The 21,654-nt window shown below is 47.9% G+C and overlaps 1 protein-coding gene across 3 annotated transcripts in view; it reads right to left on the bottom strand.

The window, feature by feature from the left end:
* Positions 1–21,654, bottom strand: part of LOC140392950 (nucleolar RNA helicase 2-like) — a 170,931-nt gene that overhangs the window by 22,615 nt on the left and 126,662 nt on the right. For all 3 annotated transcript variants that reach the window (XM_072478750.1, XM_072478749.1, XM_072478751.1), the window contains 3 exons: positions 7,164–7,325; positions 4,005–4,124; positions 3,224–3,297 (listed from right to left, as the gene is read on the bottom strand). In XM_072478750.1, coding sequence (XP_072334851.1) covers positions 3,224–3,297; positions 4,005–4,124; positions 7,164–7,325 — 356 coding nt within the window. The remainder of the gene's footprint in view (positions 1–3,223; positions 3,298–4,004; positions 4,125–7,163; positions 7,326–21,654) is intronic.

The raw sequence follows: 21,654 nt of genomic DNA, 5'->3' as shown, positions 1-21,654 counted from the left end.
TCCACTTAACGAGGCCTCACGGGTTTCTTGTCGCAAATGAAGGCTCGCCAGATGATTCACTGGGACCACTCTTGCTAGCCCCCTGCTGACAAGGCACTTAAACTGTACTTGCTCAGCCAACCCCAGCCAGCTTGCAACAATGGCACGAGTCATTGAGACCGGCCCCAAGATTCAGGGACGCTGATCTGGGGAGGCTCTTCGACACAGTGGAGGCCAGGAGGAATGTCCTGCTCCCCCAAGGGTCCTGAGCCTTGGGCAGCCAGTATTGCCTGGGACGAGATGGCGGCAGCTGTGAGCTTGAAATTGTGACCAGGAGGACTAGCCTCCGGTGTCGAAAAAGGTCAACAACCTACACTGGGCAGCAGGAGTGAGTAGACACCACTGCCCCCCCCCCTCCCCCAAGGGAGAATCCACCCCCGCAACCCCCCCCCCACCCTCCTTCCACCCCCTCCCCTGCTCCCACCACTGTGAACCATGCGAGTGGCTAATGATGCCCCCTCAATGACTCCTCAGGAAAAGCTCACACCATCATTAGGAGAGGGCCCAGAAAGGCAACCCAGGCAGAGTCTGGTGGATGCCGCAGGGGTGAGGAACCACTGGGCTCCACGCAGAGGACCGGTCAAACGTGAGTTGTTATTTCCTTACTGACTGACCTATCCCTCCCACTGACCACATGTCTCCCGCAGGTCCTCCAACCGACGGCGCACCCCGGGCAGCATCCTCTCCTGCCTCCCATGAGACCACCTCGGGGGAGAGATCAGGGGATGCAACCGTTATAGTTTCGGCACAGCTGTTATCCCCACCCTCCACCAGCGCAGATTTACATCATGGTGGGACATGATAGTGGACAGGGTTCGGGGGCACAATCTGGTAAGCACCATGCTACTCCCTGATGTGTATCAGGTGGAGGCAGGAACCCCCAGGGGAGACAACAGTCAGAGGTCTGCTGGATCCCTGGATCCCAGCTTGATGCTGAGCCTGAGGAACCCGGAGCTGATGGAGATGATAGGGAGCAGCCAGGGCATTCAGAGGGAGATGTCAACTCCGCTCAAGCAGATCCATAGCCGCTCTGGGTTCCAGAGGCTACGGGCTACGCCGGCAATGCATGGCACTGAGGCCAACGCTGCTAGGGTGGCGACCGCAGTGGAAAGCCTGGTGCATGACATCAGCAGTGAAGGCGCAGTTGGCGACAGTCATGGCTGAGGGTCTCAGTAGAATGTCCGACTCGCTAGGGGAGGTCACCCAGTACCAGGCTGACTTTGATGAGATTTTGTGGGACCTGTCCCTCTCTCAGGTGGGCTTGGCCGAAACACTGCGGAGCTTGTCCCAGTCGCAGGTGGGCATTGCCGAGACGTTGCAGAGCATAGCCCAATCACTGAGGAGCATCGCCGAGGGCGTTGACTCAATAGTTGATCATGGGGAGTTGCCAGGGCTGGCAGAGCCAGATGATGCAGGGGCTGCCGGGGCTCGAACCAGTTGCCCCTCCGTCCCAAGGTGAACCCCTGGGCCCTATGGGCACCGACTGGAAGGAGGGGTGCCAACACGGACCCGTTACATGGAGTGGCGATGGTGGCTCCCCTTAGTTCTCCCCCTCTGATGAAGCCACACCTCGCAGTTAGCACACGGGACAGTGCATCACGGCTGTGCATGCGCTGTCGACAAATGAGCTGGGGCCCTTCGGCCCCAGAGGACGCCCGTTGGGGCATCAAAGGACACGGGGCGAGGTAAGCAGCTGGCTGCCTCCACCTCTCATGTGCATCCCGGGGACACACAGTCGTAGTGGAAGAGCTAGGAAGGCAAAGCAAGTTGTGGATCACGGAGGGCACCAGGGCGGGGGGGCGGCACCGTCAGGAGACTGGGGACTTGTATTACACATTAAACACCCTTGTGCACAACCATACAACCATTATGATGCCTCTGTCACTTTTGTCCGCAATGCGGGCTGACCTCCGATCCCATAGCCAATCTCTTCAGGCACTCTTCCTGTTTCCGTGGGCACCCAATCCACCCTCCGACCGTGGACAGGTCCCCGGAGCTATGTCCCATTCCCTGGGTGTTTGGAAGTTGGCTGCTGCCGGTGTGGTGTTGCCTCCTGCAGTGTTCAAGTAGAGTGTCCAAGTGTCAAGGTATGATTGGCATGCTCGAGGGATACGGCACAAGGAAGTGCTGAGGGTTTTGGCAAAGGTTGGTATCATGATCGGTACAGGCTTGGAGGGCCAAAGAGCCTGTTCCTGCGCTGTATTGTTCTTTGACTCCTGCATGCTACATGGCCTGCCTACCCACGGGAATCCACTTGGGATGTGTGAAGTGCTCACTTCACCACAATCGCCAATTCCCCATTAGCGATAGCCTTCAGCCGCATGACCAGATGTCTTTTTTGGCCTCTCCTGCTATTCACTGGCTCATTTCGCTTGTGTGACGAGGCCGGTGAATTGCGCCCAATATGGATAAATGTGAGGTTATCCATGTTGGCAGCAAAAACAGGAAGGCAGATTATCTGAGTGGTTATAGATTGGGAGAGGGGAATATGCATCTAGGCCTGGGTATCCTTCTACACCAGTCACTGAAAGCAAGCATGTAGACGCAGCAGTTGGGGCAGAAAGCAAATTATACTTTGGTCTTCATAGAGAGAGGATTAGAGTTTTGGATGTCCAGAAATAGGGGTCACAGCCTAATAAGGGTCATTCAGGACTGAAATGAGGAAGAGAGTTGTGAACTTGTGGAATTCTCTACCACAGAAAGTTATTGGGGTCAGGTTGTTGGATATATTCAAGAGGGACCTGGAGGTGGCCCTTGCGGCTAAAGGGGTATGGAGAGAAAAGAGGAGTGGGATACTGAATTTGCATGATCAGCCATGGTCATATTGCATGGCGGTGTAGGTTAAATTCTAACAGAACTAGACAGGGTAAATGCAGGATGGATGTTCCCGATGGTTGGGGTGTCCAGAACCAGATGTCACTGACCAAGTCGAAATGCAGGCCTAACCAGCGATGCCCAATACCGTAAGTGAATTAAAAAAAAGGATATGGGGTGGACCATTTTGGATTGAGATGAGGAGAAATTTCTTCACCTAGAGAGCAATGACCAGTGGAATTCTCTACCACAGGAAGCAGTTGATGCCGAAACATTGCATGTTAAGAAGCAGTTAGATATAGCCCTTGGACACGTGTTGGCAGCCAGGATTCAAGAGCTCGACAGTTATTAATATGAAATCACACATTACCGGATGGCGTCCTTGTAGGAAGCTTCGACGATGTCAGTGGCTGTTGGAACTCCAACACGTTTGAATGTCAAACCCTTCAAAGAACAAGCAAGAAATCTTAAATGCTACAGTTCCCCATTAGGATTAGATAGTTTTTGCAAGTTACTTACTTCAGAGAAGGGAAATGAAGTGAATCTCGCTCGCTGCGAATATTGAAAAATTTCACAGCAAAGATCAGTTGTCAGTAAAGGGGAGATGAAGAAACAGTGGATTAAACACTAGTCTGTCAGCTCTGATATGCAGGCTCAACTCCAGACCAGTTCCACCAGGGAAGAATTCAATTTGCTACCCATGAGCCTGCAGTGAACGAGTGGGCCATCTCAATCCAGCTCTTGGGTGGTCTGTAATATAGAATTGGCTCAATTCGTAAACCAAAACTGCAATATGATTCAGCGAGGCAACAGGGTGGCTAGGGATGGAAAGCAGGCAGAGTACAGAAAAACAGGCTGTATCCAAATACCAGTGTATCTGACCCCATGGCCCACAACTTAATGAAATGCCAACTTGCAGCTTGAACCTCGGCGAGTGCCTGAGAGGAGGGAGCAAGCAGCTGGCTTTAATCAAGACAGAAAATACAGGAACATGCACAGAATCAGACAAGTTTGAATTGCGTTGTTGTTAGCTAACACCATTATTGTTTGCTTACGGTTGGCTGAGGACAAATGCATTCACTGGGACAAAGCTTGCACATCACTTCTCTGAAGTAATCGGTACAACACACTTCACATCAAAATGTACTTACAGCTTGCTGTTCCACAAATCTCAGATGGTCTGCCTCCTTACGCTGATAAAAACAGATGCAGACCCCGGTACGCCCAGCTCTGCCTGTACGGCCAGAACGATGAATATAAGAATCCACATCCTAAACCAGACATTGATTAGAACAAAGGAAAACTTCTTCCAAAGAACTTAATCAGAAAAAACAGCAAATCACCTCACCCTGAGTAACAAAACACATGAACCAGCAAAAGAATTACGGTTTCATTTTGGGGAATATCTAACAGACGAGATGCTGGAGTAACTCCTCACTATTCAACTTACTACAAGTTTAGAACGTGTCACAAAATAACTCAAATATTAAAGCTCCGTGTTTAGACTATGTATAATTGAGCAATGGTCGATCTTGTGTAAAAGTCCACCCCTGACTTTTGGCCATAAAATCCACTCTTCTTCCTCACTGTGGTTGACAGGGCCCTCAATCGTGCCACTCATTTTCCACTCTTCTGCTCTCACCCCTTCCCCCTTGTTCCCAGAACCATGATAGAGTTCCCCTGTCTTCACTTTCCACCCTACCAGCTTTCGTATTCAAAGGTTCATTCTCTGTCATTTCCACCAACTCAAACATTATGCACCACCTCATCTCTCCTCTGTGACACCCTTGGTTCCCTCCAACATCCACATCATCTAAACAATTGCGAGGTGTAGCACCTGTCCCATAACCTCCTCCCTCTTCATTACCCCAGACACCAAATACTCCTTCCAGGTGAAGCAGCGATTCACTTGCACCACTTTCAATTTAGTCGACTGCGTTTGCTGCTCACAATATAGTCTCTTCTACATTGGGGAGATCAAACGCAGACCAGGTGACCATTTTAAGGAACACCTTTGCTTCGCTCACGAGCCTGACCCCAACCGTACTATTTCAATTTCCATAAAAGCAAGCATGCAGGTTCAGCAAGCAGTTAGGAAGACAAAACCTATGTTGGCCTTCACTGCAAGCGGAGTTGAGTACAGGAGCATGGATGTACAGGGGCTTGCTGAGACCATACCTGGAGTATTGTTTGCCGTTTTGGTCTCCTTTTCTAAGAAAGGATATACTTGCTAGAGAGAGAGCGCAGCAAAGGTTAACGACTGATTCCTGGGGTGGCAAGATTGTCATAAGAGGACAGATTGGGTAGACTGGGCCAAACTTCACTGGAATTTAGAAGAATGAGTCTCATTGAAACGTATAAAATTCTGACAAGGCCAGACAGACTGGATACAGGGATGTTGTTTCCTCTGGCTTGCGGGTCCCAGAATAAGAGGTCACAGTCTCAGAACACAAGGAAGGCCATTTCGTACTGAAATGAGGGGAAACCTTTTCATCAAAGGCTGGTGAGCCTCTGGAATTCTCTACCACATAAAGCTGTGGTGGCTAAGTCACTGAATATATTTCTGAACAAAATAGATTGATGCACTTGGGCAGGACGAACAAGGCAAGGGATCACATGATAAATGGCAGGACCTTGGGAGCACCAAGGACCAGAGGGACCTGAGTGTGCGTGTACAGCAGTCCCTTAAGGTAGCAGGGAAGGTGGAAACAGTGGTTAAGAAAGTATATGGTACACTTGCCTTTATTAGGCGAGGCATAGAAGCACAGGGAGATTATGCTTGAACAATATAAAAGGTTAGACCAGAGAAAGAATATGGTGTGCAGTTCTGGAATCCATAATAGAGGGATGTGATAGCCCTGGAAAGGGTGCAGAGGAGATTTACCACAATGTTGCCTGGACTGGAAAGTTTTAGTTATGAAGAATCATAGAATTTACAATGCAAAAGGAGGCCATTCAATCCATCGAGTCTGTGCCGGCCCTTGGGAAAAGCACCCACCTTAAGCCGACACCTCCACCCTATCCCCGTAACCCAGCAACCCCACCTAACCTTTTAGGACACCAAGTGCAGTTTAGCATGGCCAATCCACCTAACCTGCACATCTTTGGACCGTGGGACCCTGGAGCTGTGAAGCAACAGTGCTAGCCACTATGCTGCCCCTAAAAATAAATCTTCACTGTGATGGCTGGGAATCAAACCCGAGTCAATTGTTCGCCACTATACCACCATCACCCAAAGGATTGGAGGGGAGGGGCGGAGGACTTGATTGAGATGTATAAAATTATATGGGGCACAGAGGGACAAGAAGAAATTTATCCCCTTGGTGGAGGGATCAATGACCAGAGGGCATAAGGGGCAGGAGGTTCCTCTGGATGAGAGGAAAAACTTTTTCACCCAGAGGGTACTGAGAGTGTGGAACTCATTGCTTGAAAGGCTGGTGCAGGCAAAGACCCTCATAACATCTGAGAATATTTAGATACGTACTTGCGATCCCAAGGCATACAAGGCTTTGGGCCAAGTGCTAGAAAATGGAATGGTTGTTTTTGATCGGCACAGGCCCGATGGGCCAAAGGACCTTTTCTGTGCTGTAGACCTAGACCATATAGGCTCTGACATTAGCAACCCTATAAATGGTTGTAAGGAGTGGCACAGTGGGGCACTGCTGCCTCATGACACCAAGGACCCAGGTTCGAGCCCGGTCCCGGGTCATTGCGCGTGTGGGGTTTGCACATTCTCCCATGTGTCTCACGCCCACAACCCAAAGATGTGCAGGGTAGGTGGAGTGGCCACGCTAAATTGCTCCTTAATTTTGGGGGGGGGGGGGGGGGGCCACACTAGATTGCCCATCAATTGGGAAAAATGAATTGGGTACTCAAAATTTAATTTAAAAACGGGGAAAGAAACTTTATCTGGTGAAGGGCGGCATGTTGACGCAGTGGTTAATACTGCCACCTCACAGCACTGAGGACCCAGGCTCAATCCCAGCCCCGGGTCACAGTCCATGTGGAGTTGCACCCCACACAACCCAAAGATGTGCAGGGTAGGTGGATTGGCCATGCTCCTTAATTGGCCAAAAAAGAATTGAGTACTTTAAATTTATTTTAAAAATATGACTTGTGCTACCCCCCCCCCCCCCCCCCCCCCTCAACTTCTTGGCTAAATTTTAGTCTCAGAAGTTCGACTTTTACTAAAGTATATACTATATTTGGATTAGCTAATACAGTTTAAACAATGCTTGAAGAATGCCGCAAGAGAATTCACAATCAATTTAGACATGAGTGGTAAGCAGACATCAGTCGGACTAATTTACCTGTGGTGGGCAGCCCTGTATTACCAGATCTACTTCTGGGATGTCCAAGCCACGGGCAGCCACATTGGTGGCAACCAGCACTTCGAAGGTGCCGTCCCGGAATCCCTTCAATGTGATCTCTCGCTGTTTCTGTGGAATATCCCCGTGGAGACACTGAGCATCCTGCAGAAATCACCACAAACATGGTATAGTGAAATGAAGGTGTAGAATAACTCAACAAAATGATCAATGATTTAGATGTGGGGATGAAATGTAATATGATACAAAACTAAATGGGAGTGCAAGTTGCGAGGTGGATGCAATTTAATAATAATCTTTATTGTCACAAGTAGTCTTACATAACACTGAAATGAAATGAAATCAGAACAGTGACCGTCATCAAACCATTCAAGAAATGTGGGACATCAACAGATTATGGGTGTTTGGGGAACGATATGGCTGATTGCTCAATTAAACTAGTTTAAACTAGTTTTACAGGGGGTTGGGAACCAGAACTATGGATCAGAGAATAGAGCAGCTCTTGAACAGGTAGAAATAGTATGCAGCGAGTCTGTGATAGGGCAAAGTTGCACTCAGTGGAATGGGTTAAAGTCTGTCTGTTTCAATGCAAGGAGTGTCAGGAATAAGGGAGATGAACTTAGCATAGATCAGTACTTGGAACTGCGATGTTGTGGCCATTACGGACACATGGATTTCACAGGGGCAGCAATTGTTGTTCGATGTCCCGGGGTTTAGATGTTTTCAGGAGAATAGGGGGGGGGGGGGGGGGGGGGGGGAGTAAAAGAGGAGGGGGTGTGGCACTGTTAATTAGGGAGTGCATCACAGCTACAGAAAAGGAGGTAGTTGAGGAGGGTTTGTCTACTGAGTCAGTATGGGTGGAAGTCAGAAACAAGAAAGGAGCAGTCACTTTATTGGGAGTTTTCTATAGACCCCCAATAGCAGCAGGGATAGAGGAACAGATTGAGCAGCAGATCTTGGAAAGGTGCACAAGTAACAGAGTTGTTGTCTTGGGTGACTTCAACTTCCCGAATATTGACTGGAACCTCCTTACTGCAAATGGTTTGGATGGTGCAGATTTTGTCAGGCGTGTACAGGAAGGTTTCCTGACTCAATATGTAGATATGCCGACGAGAGGGGAGGCCAAATTGGACTTGGTGCTCGGCAACTAACCAGGCCAGGTGTCAGATGTCTCGGTGACAGTGACCACAACTCCGTGACCTTTATCATAGTCATGGAGAGGGATAGGAACAGAGAGTATGGGAAGAGGGGCAAATATACTGCCATTAGACAGGAGCTGAGGAGCATTAAGTGGGAACTATTCTTCTTGGGGAAATGCACAACAGTACTGTGGGGGTTGCTTAAGGAGCACTTACTGCGAGTGCTGGATAGTTTTGTCCCACTGAGACGAGGAAGGAATGGTAAGGTGAAGGAGCATTGGATGACAAGAGAAGTGGAGCTTCCAGTCAAGAGGATGAAGGAAGCTTACGTATGGTTGAGGAAGCAAAGATCTGGCACGGCTCTAGAGGGTTACAAGGTAGCCAGGAAGGAACTCAAAAATGGATTGAGGAGAGCTAGAAGGGGGCATGAAAAAGCTCTGGCGGGAAGGTTTAGGGAAAACCTCAAGGCGTTCGACATTGATGTGAGAAATAAGAGGATGATTGGATAGGTACATGGATTACGGTAGAATGATATAGTGTAGATTCATTTGTTCTTAAGGGCAGCACGGTAGCATTGTGGATAGCACAATTGCTTCACAGCTCCAGGGTCCCAGGTTCGATTCCGGCTTGGGTCACTGTCTGTGCAGAGTCTGCACATCCTCCCCGTGTGTGCGCGGGTTTCCTCCGGGTGCTCCGGTTTCCTCCCACAGTCCAAAGATGTGCAGGTTGGGTGATTGGCCATGATAAATTGCCCTTAGTGTCCAAAATTGCCCTGAGTGTTGGGTGGAGGTGTTGACCTTGGGTAGGGTGCTCTTTCCAAGAGCCGGTGCAGACTCAATGGGCCGAATGGCCTCCTTCTGCACTGTAAATTCAATGATAATCTATGATTAATCTAGGACAAAGGTTCGGCACAACATCGTGGGCCGAAGGGCCTGTTCTGTGCTGTATTTTTCTATGTTCTATGATCAGAGTGAGAGTAGGGCCGATCAGGGATATTGGAGGGAACTTGTGCCGAGAGTCTGAGGAGATGGGAGAGGCCCTAAAAGAATATTTTGCTTCAGTATTCACTACAGAGAGGGACCTTGTTGCTCATGAGAACAGTGTGAACCAGGTTAATAGACTCAAACAGGTTGATATTAAGGAGGATGTGCTGGAAATTTTGAAATGCATCAGGATAGATAAGTCCTGCCTGACAGGATACACCCAAAGTTACTATGGGAAGCTAGGGAGGATATTTCTGCGCCGTTGGCAATGATCTTTGCGTCCTCACTCTCCACTGGAATAGTACTGGATGATTGGAGGAAGGTGAATGTTGTTCCCCTGTTCAAGAAAGGGAATAGGGAAAATCCCTGGGAATTACAGACTTTTACATCTGTGGTGAGCAAAATATTGGAAAGGATTCAGATAGGATTTATGATTATTTAGATAAACATAGTTTGATTAAAGATAGTCAGCACGGCTTTGTGATGTCATGCCTCACAAGCCTCATTGAATTCTTTGAGGATGTGACGAGACACATTGATGATGGTCGGGCAGTGGATGTGGTGTATATGGATTTCAGTAAGGCATTTGATAAGGTTCCCCATGGTAGGCTCATTCAGAAAGTTAGGGGGCATGGGATCAGGGAAATGTGTCTGTCTGGATACAGAATTGGCTGGCCGAAAGAGGACAGCGAGTGCTAGTGGATGAAAAGTATTCCGCCTGGAGGTCGGTGACCAGTCGTGTCCCGCAGGGACCTCTGCTCTTTGTGGTTTTTATAAATGACTTGGATGAGGAAGTGGAAGGGTGGATTACGAAGTTTGCCGATAACACGAAGGTTGGGGGAGTTGGAGATAGTGTTGAGGGCTGTTGCAGGTTGCAACAGGACATTGACAGGATTCAGAGCTGGGCTGAGTGGCAGATGGAGTTCAACCTAGATAAATGTGAAGTGATTCATTTTGGAAGGTCGAATTTGAATGCTGAATACAGGGCTAAAGGCAGGATTTTTGGAAGTGTGGAGGAATAGAGGGATTTTGGGGTCCATTTACATAATCCCTCAAAGCTGCCACCCGGGTTGATAGGGTTGTTAAGAACAAAGAAATGTACAGCACAGGAACAGGCCCTTCGGCCCTCCAAGCCCGTGCCGACCATGCTGCCCGACTAAACTACAATCTTCTACACTTCGCTGGGTCCGTATCCTTCTATTCCCATCCTATTCATGTATTTGTCAAGATGCCCCTTAAATGTTACTATCGTCCCTGCTTCCACCACCTCCTCCGGTAGCGAGTTCCAGGCACCCACTACCCTCTGTGTAAAAAAAACTTGCCTCGTACATCTACTCTAAACCTTGCCCCTCACCTTAAACCTATGCCCCCTAGTAATTGACCCTGGGGAAAAGCCTCTGACTATCCACTCTGTCTATGCCCCTCATAATTTTGTAGACCTCTATCAGGTCGCCCCTCAACCTCCGTCGTTCCATTGAGAACAAACCGAGTTTATTCAACCACTCCTCATAGCTAATGCCCTCCATACCAGGCAACATTCTGGTAAATCTCTTCTGCACCCTCTCTAAAGCCTCCACATCCTTCTGGTGGTGTGGCGACCAGAATTAAACACTATACTCCAAGTGTGGCCTAACTAAGGTTCTATACAGCTGCAACATGACTTGCCAATTCTTGCCAATGCCAGAAGTCATATGGTGTGTTGGCTTTCATTAACAGGGGGATTGAGTTTAAGAGCCACGAGGTTTTGCTGCAGCTTTATAAAACCCTGGTTCGACTACACTTGGAATATTGTGTCCAGTTCTGTTCGCCTCAATATAGGAAGGATGTGGATGCTTTGGAGAACATAGAACGAAGAATATAGAACATACAATGCAGGAGGCCATTCGGCCCATCGAGTCTGCACCGACCCACTTATGCCCTCACTTCCACCCTATCCCCATAATCCAATAACCCCTCCTAAACTTTTGGACACCAAGGGCAATTTTGCATGGCTAATCCACCTTACCTGTGCATCTTTGGACTGTGCAAGGAAACCAGAGCACCCGGAGGAAACACACACTGACACGGGGAGAACGTGCAGACTCCACAGACAGTGACCCAGCAGGGAATCTAACCTGGGACCCTGGCGATGTGAAGCTACAGTGCTAGCCACGTGTTTTATCGTGCTGCCCTGAGAGGGTACAGAAGAGATTTACCAGGATGCTGCCCGGACTGGACGGCATGTCTTAGGAAGGTTGAGGGAGCTAGGGCTTGTCTCACTGGAGCGAAGGAGGAAGAGAGGTGACTTGATAGAGGTGTACAAGGTGATGAGAGGCGTGGATAGAGTGGATAGCCAGAGACTTTTCCCCGGGGCGGAAATGGCTGTCACGAGGGGACATAGTGATTGGAGGAAGGTAGAGGGGAGATATCAGAGGTAGGTTCTTGACACAGAGTGGTGGGTGCGTGGAATGCACTGCCAGCAGAGGTGGTGGAGTCTGAGTCATTAGGGACTTTTAAGCGGCTCTTGGACAGGCACATGGACAGCAGTAAATTGAAGGCGTGTAGGTTAGGTTGACCTTAGATTAAGATAAATGGTCGGCACAACATCGTGGGCCGAAGGGCCTGTAGTGTGCTGTACTGTTCTATGTTCTATGATTGCTGATGACAATGTTGATGATCCATATGATAAAGCCATTCAAGAAGTAAATTGGCGTATGTAAGTTGGTTCTGCGGATGAAGGTTCTTATGAATTTCAATGCATGTTCCAATACATGCTAGGTTGATGAGTGAAAAACTCAGTGATGTGAGACAGCACTGAGGAAAGCTCCTAGTCGCCACATTCCAGCGCCCGTTCGGGTTCAAAATGTCCAAATAAACAGCACTTATTTCGGGACTTGTGGGAGGAAACCCACGGAGGCACAAGGAGAATGTGCAGACTCAGTGTTAAGGAATAAGACCATAAGACATAGGAGCGGAAGTAAGGCCATTCGGCCCATCGAGTCCACTCCACCATTCAATCATGGCTGATTTCAACTCCATTAACCCGCTCTCTCTCCATAGCCCTTAATTCCTCGAGAAATCAAGAATTTATCAACTTCTGTCTTAAAGACACTCAACGTCCCGGCAATGAATTTCACAGACCCACCACTCTCTGGCTGAAGAAATTTCTCCTCATCTCTGTTCTAAAGTGACTCCCTTTTATTCTAAGGCCCCCGGGTCCTATTCTCCCCTGCTAATGGAAACAACTTCCCTACGTCCACCCTATCTAAGCCATTCATTATCTTGTAAGTTTCTATTAGATCTCCCCTCAACCTCCTAAACTCCAATGAATATAATCCCAGGATCTTCAGACGTTCATCGTATGTTAGGCCTACCATTCCTGGGATCATCCGTGTGAATCTCCGCTGGACCCGCCCCAGTGCCAGTTTGTCCTTCCTGAGGTGTGGGGCTCAAAATTGCTCACAGTATTCTAAATGGGGCCTAACTAATGCTTTATAAAGCTTCAGAGGTACACCCCTGCTTTTATATTCCAAGCCTCTTGAGATAAATGACAACATTGCATTTGCTTTCTTAATTACGGACTCAACCTGCAAGTTTACCTTTAGAGAATCCTGGACTAGGACTCCCAAGTCCCTTTGCACTTCAGCATTATGAATTTTGTCACCGTTTAGAAAATAGTCCATGCCTCTATTCTTTTTTCCAAAGTGCAAGACCTCACACTTGCCCACGTTGAATTATCGGCCATTTCCTGGACCACTCTCCTAAACTGTCTAAATCTTTCTGCAACCTTCCCACCTCCTCATTACTACCTGCCCCGCCACCTATCTTTGTATCATCGGCAAACTTAGCTAGAATGCCCCCAGTCCCGTCATCTAGATCGTTAATATATAAAGAGAACAGCTGTGGCCCCAACACTGAACCCTGCGGGACACCACTCGTCACCGGTTGCCATTCCGAAAAAGAACCTTTTATCCCAACTCTCTGCCTTCTGCCTGACAGCCAATCGTCAATCCATGTTAGTACCTTGCCTCGAATACCATAGGCCCTTATTTTACTCAGCAGACTCCCGTGAGGCACCTTATCAAAGGCCTTTTGGAAGTCAAGATAGATAACATCCATTGGCTCTCCTTGGTCTAACCTATTTGTTATCTCTTCAAAGAACTCCAACAGGTTTGTCAGGCACGACCTCCCCTTACTAAATCCATGCTGACTTGTCCTAATCCGACCCTGCACTTCCAAGAATTTAGAAATCTCATCCTTAACAATGGATTCTAGAATCTTGCCAACAACCGAGGTTAGGCTAATTGGCCTATAATTTTCCATCTTTTTCCTTGTTCCCTTCTTGAACAGGGGGGTTACAACAACGATTTTCCAATCCTCTGGGACGTTCCCTGACTCCAGTGACTTTTGAAAGATCATAACCAACGCCTCCACTATTTCTTCAGCTATCTCCTTTAGAACTCTAGGATGTAGCCCATCTGGGCCTGGGGATTTATCAATTTTTAGACCTCTTAGTTTCTCTAGCACTTTCTCCTTTGTGATGGCTACCATATTCAACTCTGCCCCCTGACTCTCCTGAATTGTTGGGATATTACTCATGTCTTCTACTGTGAAGACTGAAGCAAAGTACTTATTCAGTTCCTCAGCTATTTCCTTGTCTCCCATCACTAGATTACCAGCATCATTTTGGAGCGGCCCAATGTCAACTTTTGCCTCCTGTTTGTTTTTAATGTATTTAAAGAAACTTTTACTATCATTCCTAATGTTACTAGCTAGCCTACGTTCATATTTGATACTCTTTCCTTATTTCTCTCTTTGTTATCCTCTGTTTGTTTTTGTAGCCTTCCCAATCTTCTGACTTCCCACTACTCTTTGCCACATTTTAGGCTTTCTCTTTTGCTTTGATGCATTCCCTGACTTCCTTTGTCAGCCATGGCTGCCTAATCCCCCCTCTGATAACCTTTCTTTTCTTTGGGATGAACCTCTGTGCTGTGTCCTCAATTACTCCCAGAAACTCCTGCCATTGCTGTTCTACTGTCTTTCCCACTAGGCTCTGCTCCCAGTCGATTTTCGTCAGTTCCTCCCTCATGCCCCTGTAGTTACCTTTATTTAACTGTAACACCTTTACATCTGATTCTACCTTCTTTCTTTCAAATTGCAGACTGAATTCTACCATATTATGATCACTGACTCCCAAGTGTTCTCTTACTTTAAGATCTTTTATCAAGTCTGGCTCATTACATAACACTAAGTCCAGAATGGCCTGTTCCCTCGTGGGCTCCATCACAAGCTGTTGCAAAAAGCCCTCCTGTAAACATTCAATGAATTCCCTTTCTTTGGGTCCACTGGCAACATTATTTACCCAGTCCACCAGCATATTGAAGTCCCCCATGATCACTGTGACCGTGCCTTTCTGACATGCCTTTTCTATTTTGTGGTGCATTTTGTGCCCCTGGTCCTGACCACTGTTATGAGGCCTGTACATAACTCCCATTATGGTTTTTTTGCCTTTGTGGTTCCTCAATAGTAAGAGTTTGGTGACCGATGGAGTTAGGTGAGGAGGGAGTAAGGTGCTCCTTTCATTTTGTTTCCGACATTTCCACAAAGAGTGCGAAGAGAGTCAGGAGTTTACAGAAAGTGTAGCTGACTGGGAGCAGAGTCGGAGGGCGGAGATCTAGTTAGTCCACACGGCAGCTATATTCTGGAAGGTAAGAGGGGATGGAGGCTAGGCCAGTTGCATGCTCCTCCTGTAGGATGTGGGTGGTGAGGGATACCACTGGTGTCCCCGCTGACTATACCTGCGGGAAGTGCACCCAACTTCAGCTCCTCAAAGACCGTGTTAGGGAACTGGAGCTGAAGCTGGATGAACTTCGGATCATCCGGGAGGCAGAGGGGGTGATTGAGAAGAGTTACAGGGAGGTAACCACACCCAAGGTACAGGACAAGACTAGCTGGGTTACAGTCAGGGGCAAAAAAACAAACAGGCAGACAGTGCAGGGATCCCTCGTGGCCGTTCCCCTTCAAAACAGGTATACCGTTTTGGATGCTGTTGTAGGGGATGACCTACCGGGGGAAGGCCCTAGCGGCCAGGTCTCTGGCACTGAGTCTGGCTCTGGGGCTCAGAAGGGAAGGGGGGAGAATAGAAAAGCAATAGTTGTAGGAGATTCAATGGTTAGGGGAATAGATAGGAGATTCTGTGGTCGCGAGCGAGACTCCCGGAAGGTATGTTGCCTCCCGGGTGCCAGGGCCAGGGATGTCTCGGATCGTGTCTTCAGGATCCTTAAGGGGGAGGGGGAGCAGCCAGAAGTCGTGGTGCACACGGGTACGAACGACATAGGTAGGAAAAGGGGTGTGGAGGTAATAAACAAGTTTAGGGAGTTAGGCTGGAAGTTAAAAGCCAGGACAGACAGAGTTGTCATCTCTGGTTTGTTGCCGGTGCCACGGGATAGCGAGGCTAGGAATAGGGAGAGAGTGCAGTTGAACACGTGGCTGCAGGAATGGTGTAGGAGGGAAGGCTTCAGGTATTTGGATAATTGGAGCGCATTCTGGGGAAGGTGGGACCTGTACAAGCAGGACGGGTTGCATCTGAACCAGAGGGGCACCAATATCCTGGGAGGGAGGTTTTCTAGTACTCTTCAGGAGGGTTTAAACTAATTTGGCAGGGGAATGGGAACCGGATTTGTAGTCCAGCAACTAAGGTAGCCGATATTCAGGACGCCAAAGCGTGTAATGAGGCAGTGGGGAAGGGAACACTGACAAAGGAGATTACTTGCAGGCACGGAGATGGGTTGAAATATGTACACTTCAACGCAAGACGCATCAGGAATAAGGTGGGTGAACTTAAGGCAAGGATCGGTACTTGGGACTACGATGTGGTGGCCATCACGGAAACTTGGATAGAAGAGGGGCAGAAATGGTTGTTGGAGGTCCCTGGTTATAGATGTTTCAATAAGGAACAGATTGGGAAACAGATTTTGGAAAGGTGCAGAAGTCACAGGGTAGTAGTCATGGGTGACTTTAACTTCCCAAATATTGAGTGGAAACTCTTTCGATCAAATAGTTTGGATAGGGTGGTGTTTGTGCAGTGTGTCCAGGAAGCTTTTCTAACACAGTACGTAGATTGTCCGACCAGAGGAGGGGCAATATTGGATTTAGTACTTGGTAATGAACCAGGGCAAGTGATAGATTTGTTAGTGGGGGAGCATTTTGGAGATAGTGACCACAATTCTGTGACTTTCACTTTAGTAATGGAGAGGGATAGGTACGTGCAACAGGGCAAGGTTTACAATTGGGGGAAGGGTAAATACGATGTTGTCAGACAAGAATTGAAGTACATAAGTTGGGAACATAGGCTGTCAGGGAAGGACACAAGTGAAATGTGGAACTTGTTCAAGGAACAGGTGCTACGTGTCCTTGATATGTATGTCCCTGTCAGGCAGGGAAGAGATGGTCGAGTGAGGGAACCATGGTTGACAAGAGAGGTTGAATGTCTTGTTAAGAGGAAAAAGGAGACTTATATAAGGCTGAGGAAACAAGGTTCAGACAGGGCATTGGAGGGATACAAGATAGCCAGGAGGGAACTGAAGAAAGGGATTAGGAGAGCTAAGAGAGGGCATGAACAATCTTTGGCGGGTCGGATTAAGGAAAACCCCAAGGCCTTTTACTCATATGTGAGAAATATGAGAATGACTAGAGCGAGGGTAGGTCCGATCAAGGACAGTAGCGGGAGATTGTGTATTGAGTCTGAAGAGATAGGAGAGGTCTTGAACAAGTACTTTTCTTCTGTATTTACAAATGAGAGGGGCGATATTGTTGGAGAGGACAGTGTGAAACAGATTGGTAAGCTCGAGGAAATACTTGTTAAGAAGGAAGATGTGTTGGGCATTTTGAAAAACTTGAGGATAGACAAGTCCCCCGGGCCTGACGGGATATATCCAAGGATTCTATGGGAAGCAAGAGATGAAATTGCAGAGCCGTTGGCAATGATCTTTTCGTCCTCACTGTCAACAGGGGTGGTACCAGGGAATTGGAGAGTGGCGAATGTCGTGCCCCTGTTCAAAAAAGGGACTCGGGATAACCCTGGGAATTACAGGCCAGTTAGTCTTACTTCGGTGGTAGGCAAAGTCATGGAAAGGGTACTGAAGGATAGGATTTCTGAGCATCTGGAAAGACACTGCTTGATTAGGGATAGTCAGCACGGATTTGTGAGGGGTAGGTCTTGCCTTACAAGTCTTATTGAATTCTTTGAGGAGGTGACCAAGCATGTGGATGAAGGTAAAGCAGTGGATGTAGTGTACATGGATTTTAGTAAGGCATTTGATAAGGTTCCCCATGGTAGGCTTCTGCAGAAAGTAAGGAGGCATGGGATAGTGGGAAATTTGGCCAGTTGGATAACGAACAGGCTAACCGATAGAAGTCAGAGAGTGGTGGTGGATGGCAAATATTCAGCCTGGATCCCAGTTACCAGTGGCGTACCGCAGGGATCAGTTCTGGGTCCTCTGCTGTTTGTGATTTTCATTAATGACTTGGATGAGGGAGTTGAAGGGTGGGTCAGTAAACTTGCAGACGATACGAAGATTGGTGGAGTTGTGGATAGTAAGGAGGGCTGTTGTCGGCTGCAAAGAGACATAGATAGGATGCAGAGCTGGGCTGAGAAGTGGCAGGTGGAGTTTAACCCTGAAAAGTGTGAGGTTGTCCATTTTGGAAGGACAAATATGAATGCGGAATACAGGGTTAACGGTAGAGTTCTTGGCAATGTGGAGGAGCAGAGAGATCTTGGGGTCTATGTTCATACATCTTTGAAAGTTGCCACTCAAGTGGATAGAGCTGTGAAGAAGGCCTATGGTGTGCTCGCGTTCATTAACAGAGGGATTGAATTTAAGAGCCGTGAGGTGATGATGCAGCTGTACAAAACTTTGGTAAGGCCACATTTGGAGTACTGTGTACAGTTCTGGTCGCCTCATTTTAGGAAGGATGTGGAAGCTTTGGAAAAGGTGCAAAGAAGATTTACCAGGATGTTGCCTGGAATGGAGAGTAGGTCTTATGAGGAAAGGTTGAGGGTGCTAGGCCTTTTCTCATTAGAACGGAGAAGGATGAGGGGCGACTTGATAGGGGCTTATAAGATGATCAGGGGAATAGATAGAGTAGACAGTCAGAGACTTTTTCCCCGGGTGGAACAAATCATTACAAGGGGACATAAATTTAAGGTGGAAGATATTGGAGGGATATCCGAGGTATGTTGTTTACCCAGAGAGTAGTGGGGGCATGGAATGCACTGCCTGTGGAAGTAGTTGAGTTGGAAACATTAGGGACCTTCAAGCAGCTATTGGATAGGTACATGGATTACGGTAAAATGATATACTGTAGATTTAGGACGGTAGCACGGTAGCATTGTGGATAGCACAATTGCTTCACAGCTCCAGGGTCCCAGGTTCGATTCCGGCTTGGGTCACTGTCTGTGCGGAGTCTGCACATCCTCCCAGTGTCTGCGTGGGTTTCCTCCGGGTGCTCCGGTTTCCTCCCACTGTCCAAAGTTGTGCAGGTTAGGTGGATTGGCCAATGATAAATTGCCCTCAATGTCCAAAATTGCCCTTGGTGTTGGGTGGAGGTGTTGAGTTTGGGTGGGGTGCTCTTTCCGGGGGCCGGTGCAGACCCGGGGGGGCCGAATGGCCTCCTTCTGCACTGTAAATTCAATGATAATCTATGATTAATCTCGGACAAAGGTTCGGCACAACATCGTGGGCCGAAGGGCCTGTTCTGTGCTGTATTTTCCATGTTCTATGTTCAACTCTACCCACACAGACTCCACATAGAACGATACAGCGCAGTACAGGCCCTTCAGCCCACGATGTTGCACCGACATGGGAAGTCAAAAAACAAAAGCCATCTAACCTACACTATGCCATTATCATCCATATGCTTATCCAATAAACGTTTAAATGCCCTCAATGTTGGCGAGTTCACTACTGTTGCAGGTAGGGCATTCCACGGCCTCACCACTCTTTGCGTAAAGAACCTACCTCTGACCTCTGTCCTATATCTATTACCCCTCAGTTTAAGGCTATGTCCCCTCGTGTTAGCCATTTCCATCCGCGGGAGAAGGCTCTCACTGTCCACCCTATCTAACCCCCTGATCATTTTGTATGCCTCTATCTGACCCTATGTCGTTCAGTGCTATTGATTTAATTTCATTCCTAATTAACAAGGTAACCCCGCCCCCTCTGCCCACCTCTCTGTCTTTTCGATAGGTTGTGAATCCCTGGATGTTTAAATGCCAGTCCTGAACCCCCTGCAACCACTTCTCTGTGATGCCTACCACATCATACCTGCCAGTCACAATCTGGGCCACAAACCCATTTACCTTGTTCCGTACACTGCGCGCATTTAAATATAGCACCTTTAATTCTCTATTGACCGTCCCTTTTTGTTTTCTTAGTGTGGTGGACCTTGGTTTACTGAGCCTTTCCACACACTGTCATATTTTGTGAGATGGGGACTATCGTAACCTCTCATGAGTTCTGTCTTTTCGTGCTTTTTTGTATTCCTAAGCAGCTATGCTTCCCATTGATTACTTTGCCTTTTGGTTCCCTGACTTTCCCTCCCCCACCCCCCGCAATCTCTAGTTTAAAGTCTTATTGACCACCCTATTTACTCTTTTCGCCAGAACACTGGTCCCAGCTCGGTTCAGGTGGAGACCATCCCAATGGTATAGGTCCCGTCCCCCCTGTTCCAAAACTGATGCCAGTGTCCCATGAAAAGGAACCCCTCTTTCCCACACCACTCTTTCAGCCACATTTAACTTCCCTTATTCTTGCCTCCCTATGCCAATTTGCACGTGGATCGGACAGTAATCCGGAGATTATGACCCTTGAGGACCTGTTTTTTTAATTTGAATCCTAGCTCTTTATAATCTCTAAATAGGTCCTCTTTCCTAGACTTGCCTATGTTGTTGGTACCTACATGGACCACAACAATTGGATCCTCCCCCTCCCTCTCCAGTATCCTTTCAAGCCAGTCAGAGATGTCCCGCACCCTAGCACCGGGCAGGCAACATACCATGCGGGACTCTTTATCCTGCTCGCAAAGGATACTATTTATCCCCCTGATAATAGAATCCCCAACAACTACAATTTGCCTATTTACTCCCTCCCCTTGAATGGTCTGCTAAACCATGGTGCCTTGGTCAGCTGACTCATCCTTCCTGCAGCCCTGTTCGCCATCCACACAGGGAGCAAGTGCCTCATGCCTGTTGGACAGGGTCAAGGGCTGAAGCTCCTGAGTTCCAGACTGCTGGTTCCCTTTACCTGCCTGACTTGCAGTCACACCCTGGCCACTGGCAGGATTTAAACTACTTACTCTGACAGGTGTGACTGCCTCCTGAAACACAGTGTCCAGGTAAGTCTCCCCCTCCCGGATGTGGCTCAGTGTTTGAGGCTCAGACTCCAACTCATCAACTCTGAGCCGGAGCTCTTCGAGCAGCCAACACTTACTGCAGATGTGGTCGCTGCAGCTCATAATGGGATCTGCCAGCTCCCACATCAAGCAGCTCAAGCACATCACCTGACCAGCCATCTCTAATTAATTAATTTGTTTAATTTAAGTTTACGAGTTTAGCTGTGTTTTTTTTAAATTTGGGGCAGATTAGCTATCAACCAATCAGATCACAGCTTCCCTCTGACGTCACTTTTAGAGAAAAAAAACTGGAAAACAGGAAGTTACTGTTAGGTTTTTATACTCACAGAGACTGGTCCTCCTCCTCCAAACGGCTCCCGATAATTAGGCCCGAAGAAAGAGAACAAAACAGCAGGGAAAAAGCACCTTCTCCCACTCTGCACTGAATTACCTCACTGCACCAAATTACCAAGTTTCAAATTCTCACTCTGTCTGTGTCTCACTCACTCAGGCGGTGTCTCTTTGACCAGCGCAACGCAATGGGTTAAGAGACATTCCAATTAAATGTCCATTTATGTTAAGTATCCAATAATTGACACTAATATGTAAAGAAGCTTCAGGTGGCCTTTGGGGCATATGATGTGATGAGAGAGTTTTGTGCAGAGTTGTGTCAAAGGAAAATAAAGGTGTTTCTGTAAAGGAGCAGAACTTTTGACACTTTATACAACAGCAGCTAGACAGCTAACACTCCGCACATACAGTGACCCAAGCAGGGAATCGAACCTGGGACCCTGGCGCAGTGAAGCAACACTACTAACTATGGCACTACTGTGCCGCCCCATAGGCGCTTCAAGGGGATTTGGAGAGGCTAGGTGAATGTCAGTTAGAATACAATATCAAGAAATGGGAGTTTATCTACTTTGGTGGGGAAAAATATCAATACAGAGTATTTCTTAAATGTGAGAGGCGCAGTCTGGAATC

The sequence above is a fragment of the Scyliorhinus torazame genome, chromosome 16 (genome assembly GCF_047496885.1).
Source record: "Scyliorhinus torazame isolate Kashiwa2021f chromosome 16, sScyTor2.1, whole genome shotgun sequence".
Taxonomy (NCBI): Eukaryota; Metazoa; Chordata; class Chondrichthyes; order Carcharhiniformes; family Scyliorhinidae; genus Scyliorhinus; species Scyliorhinus torazame.
This window is presented reverse-complemented; position numbering and strand designations above follow the sequence as displayed.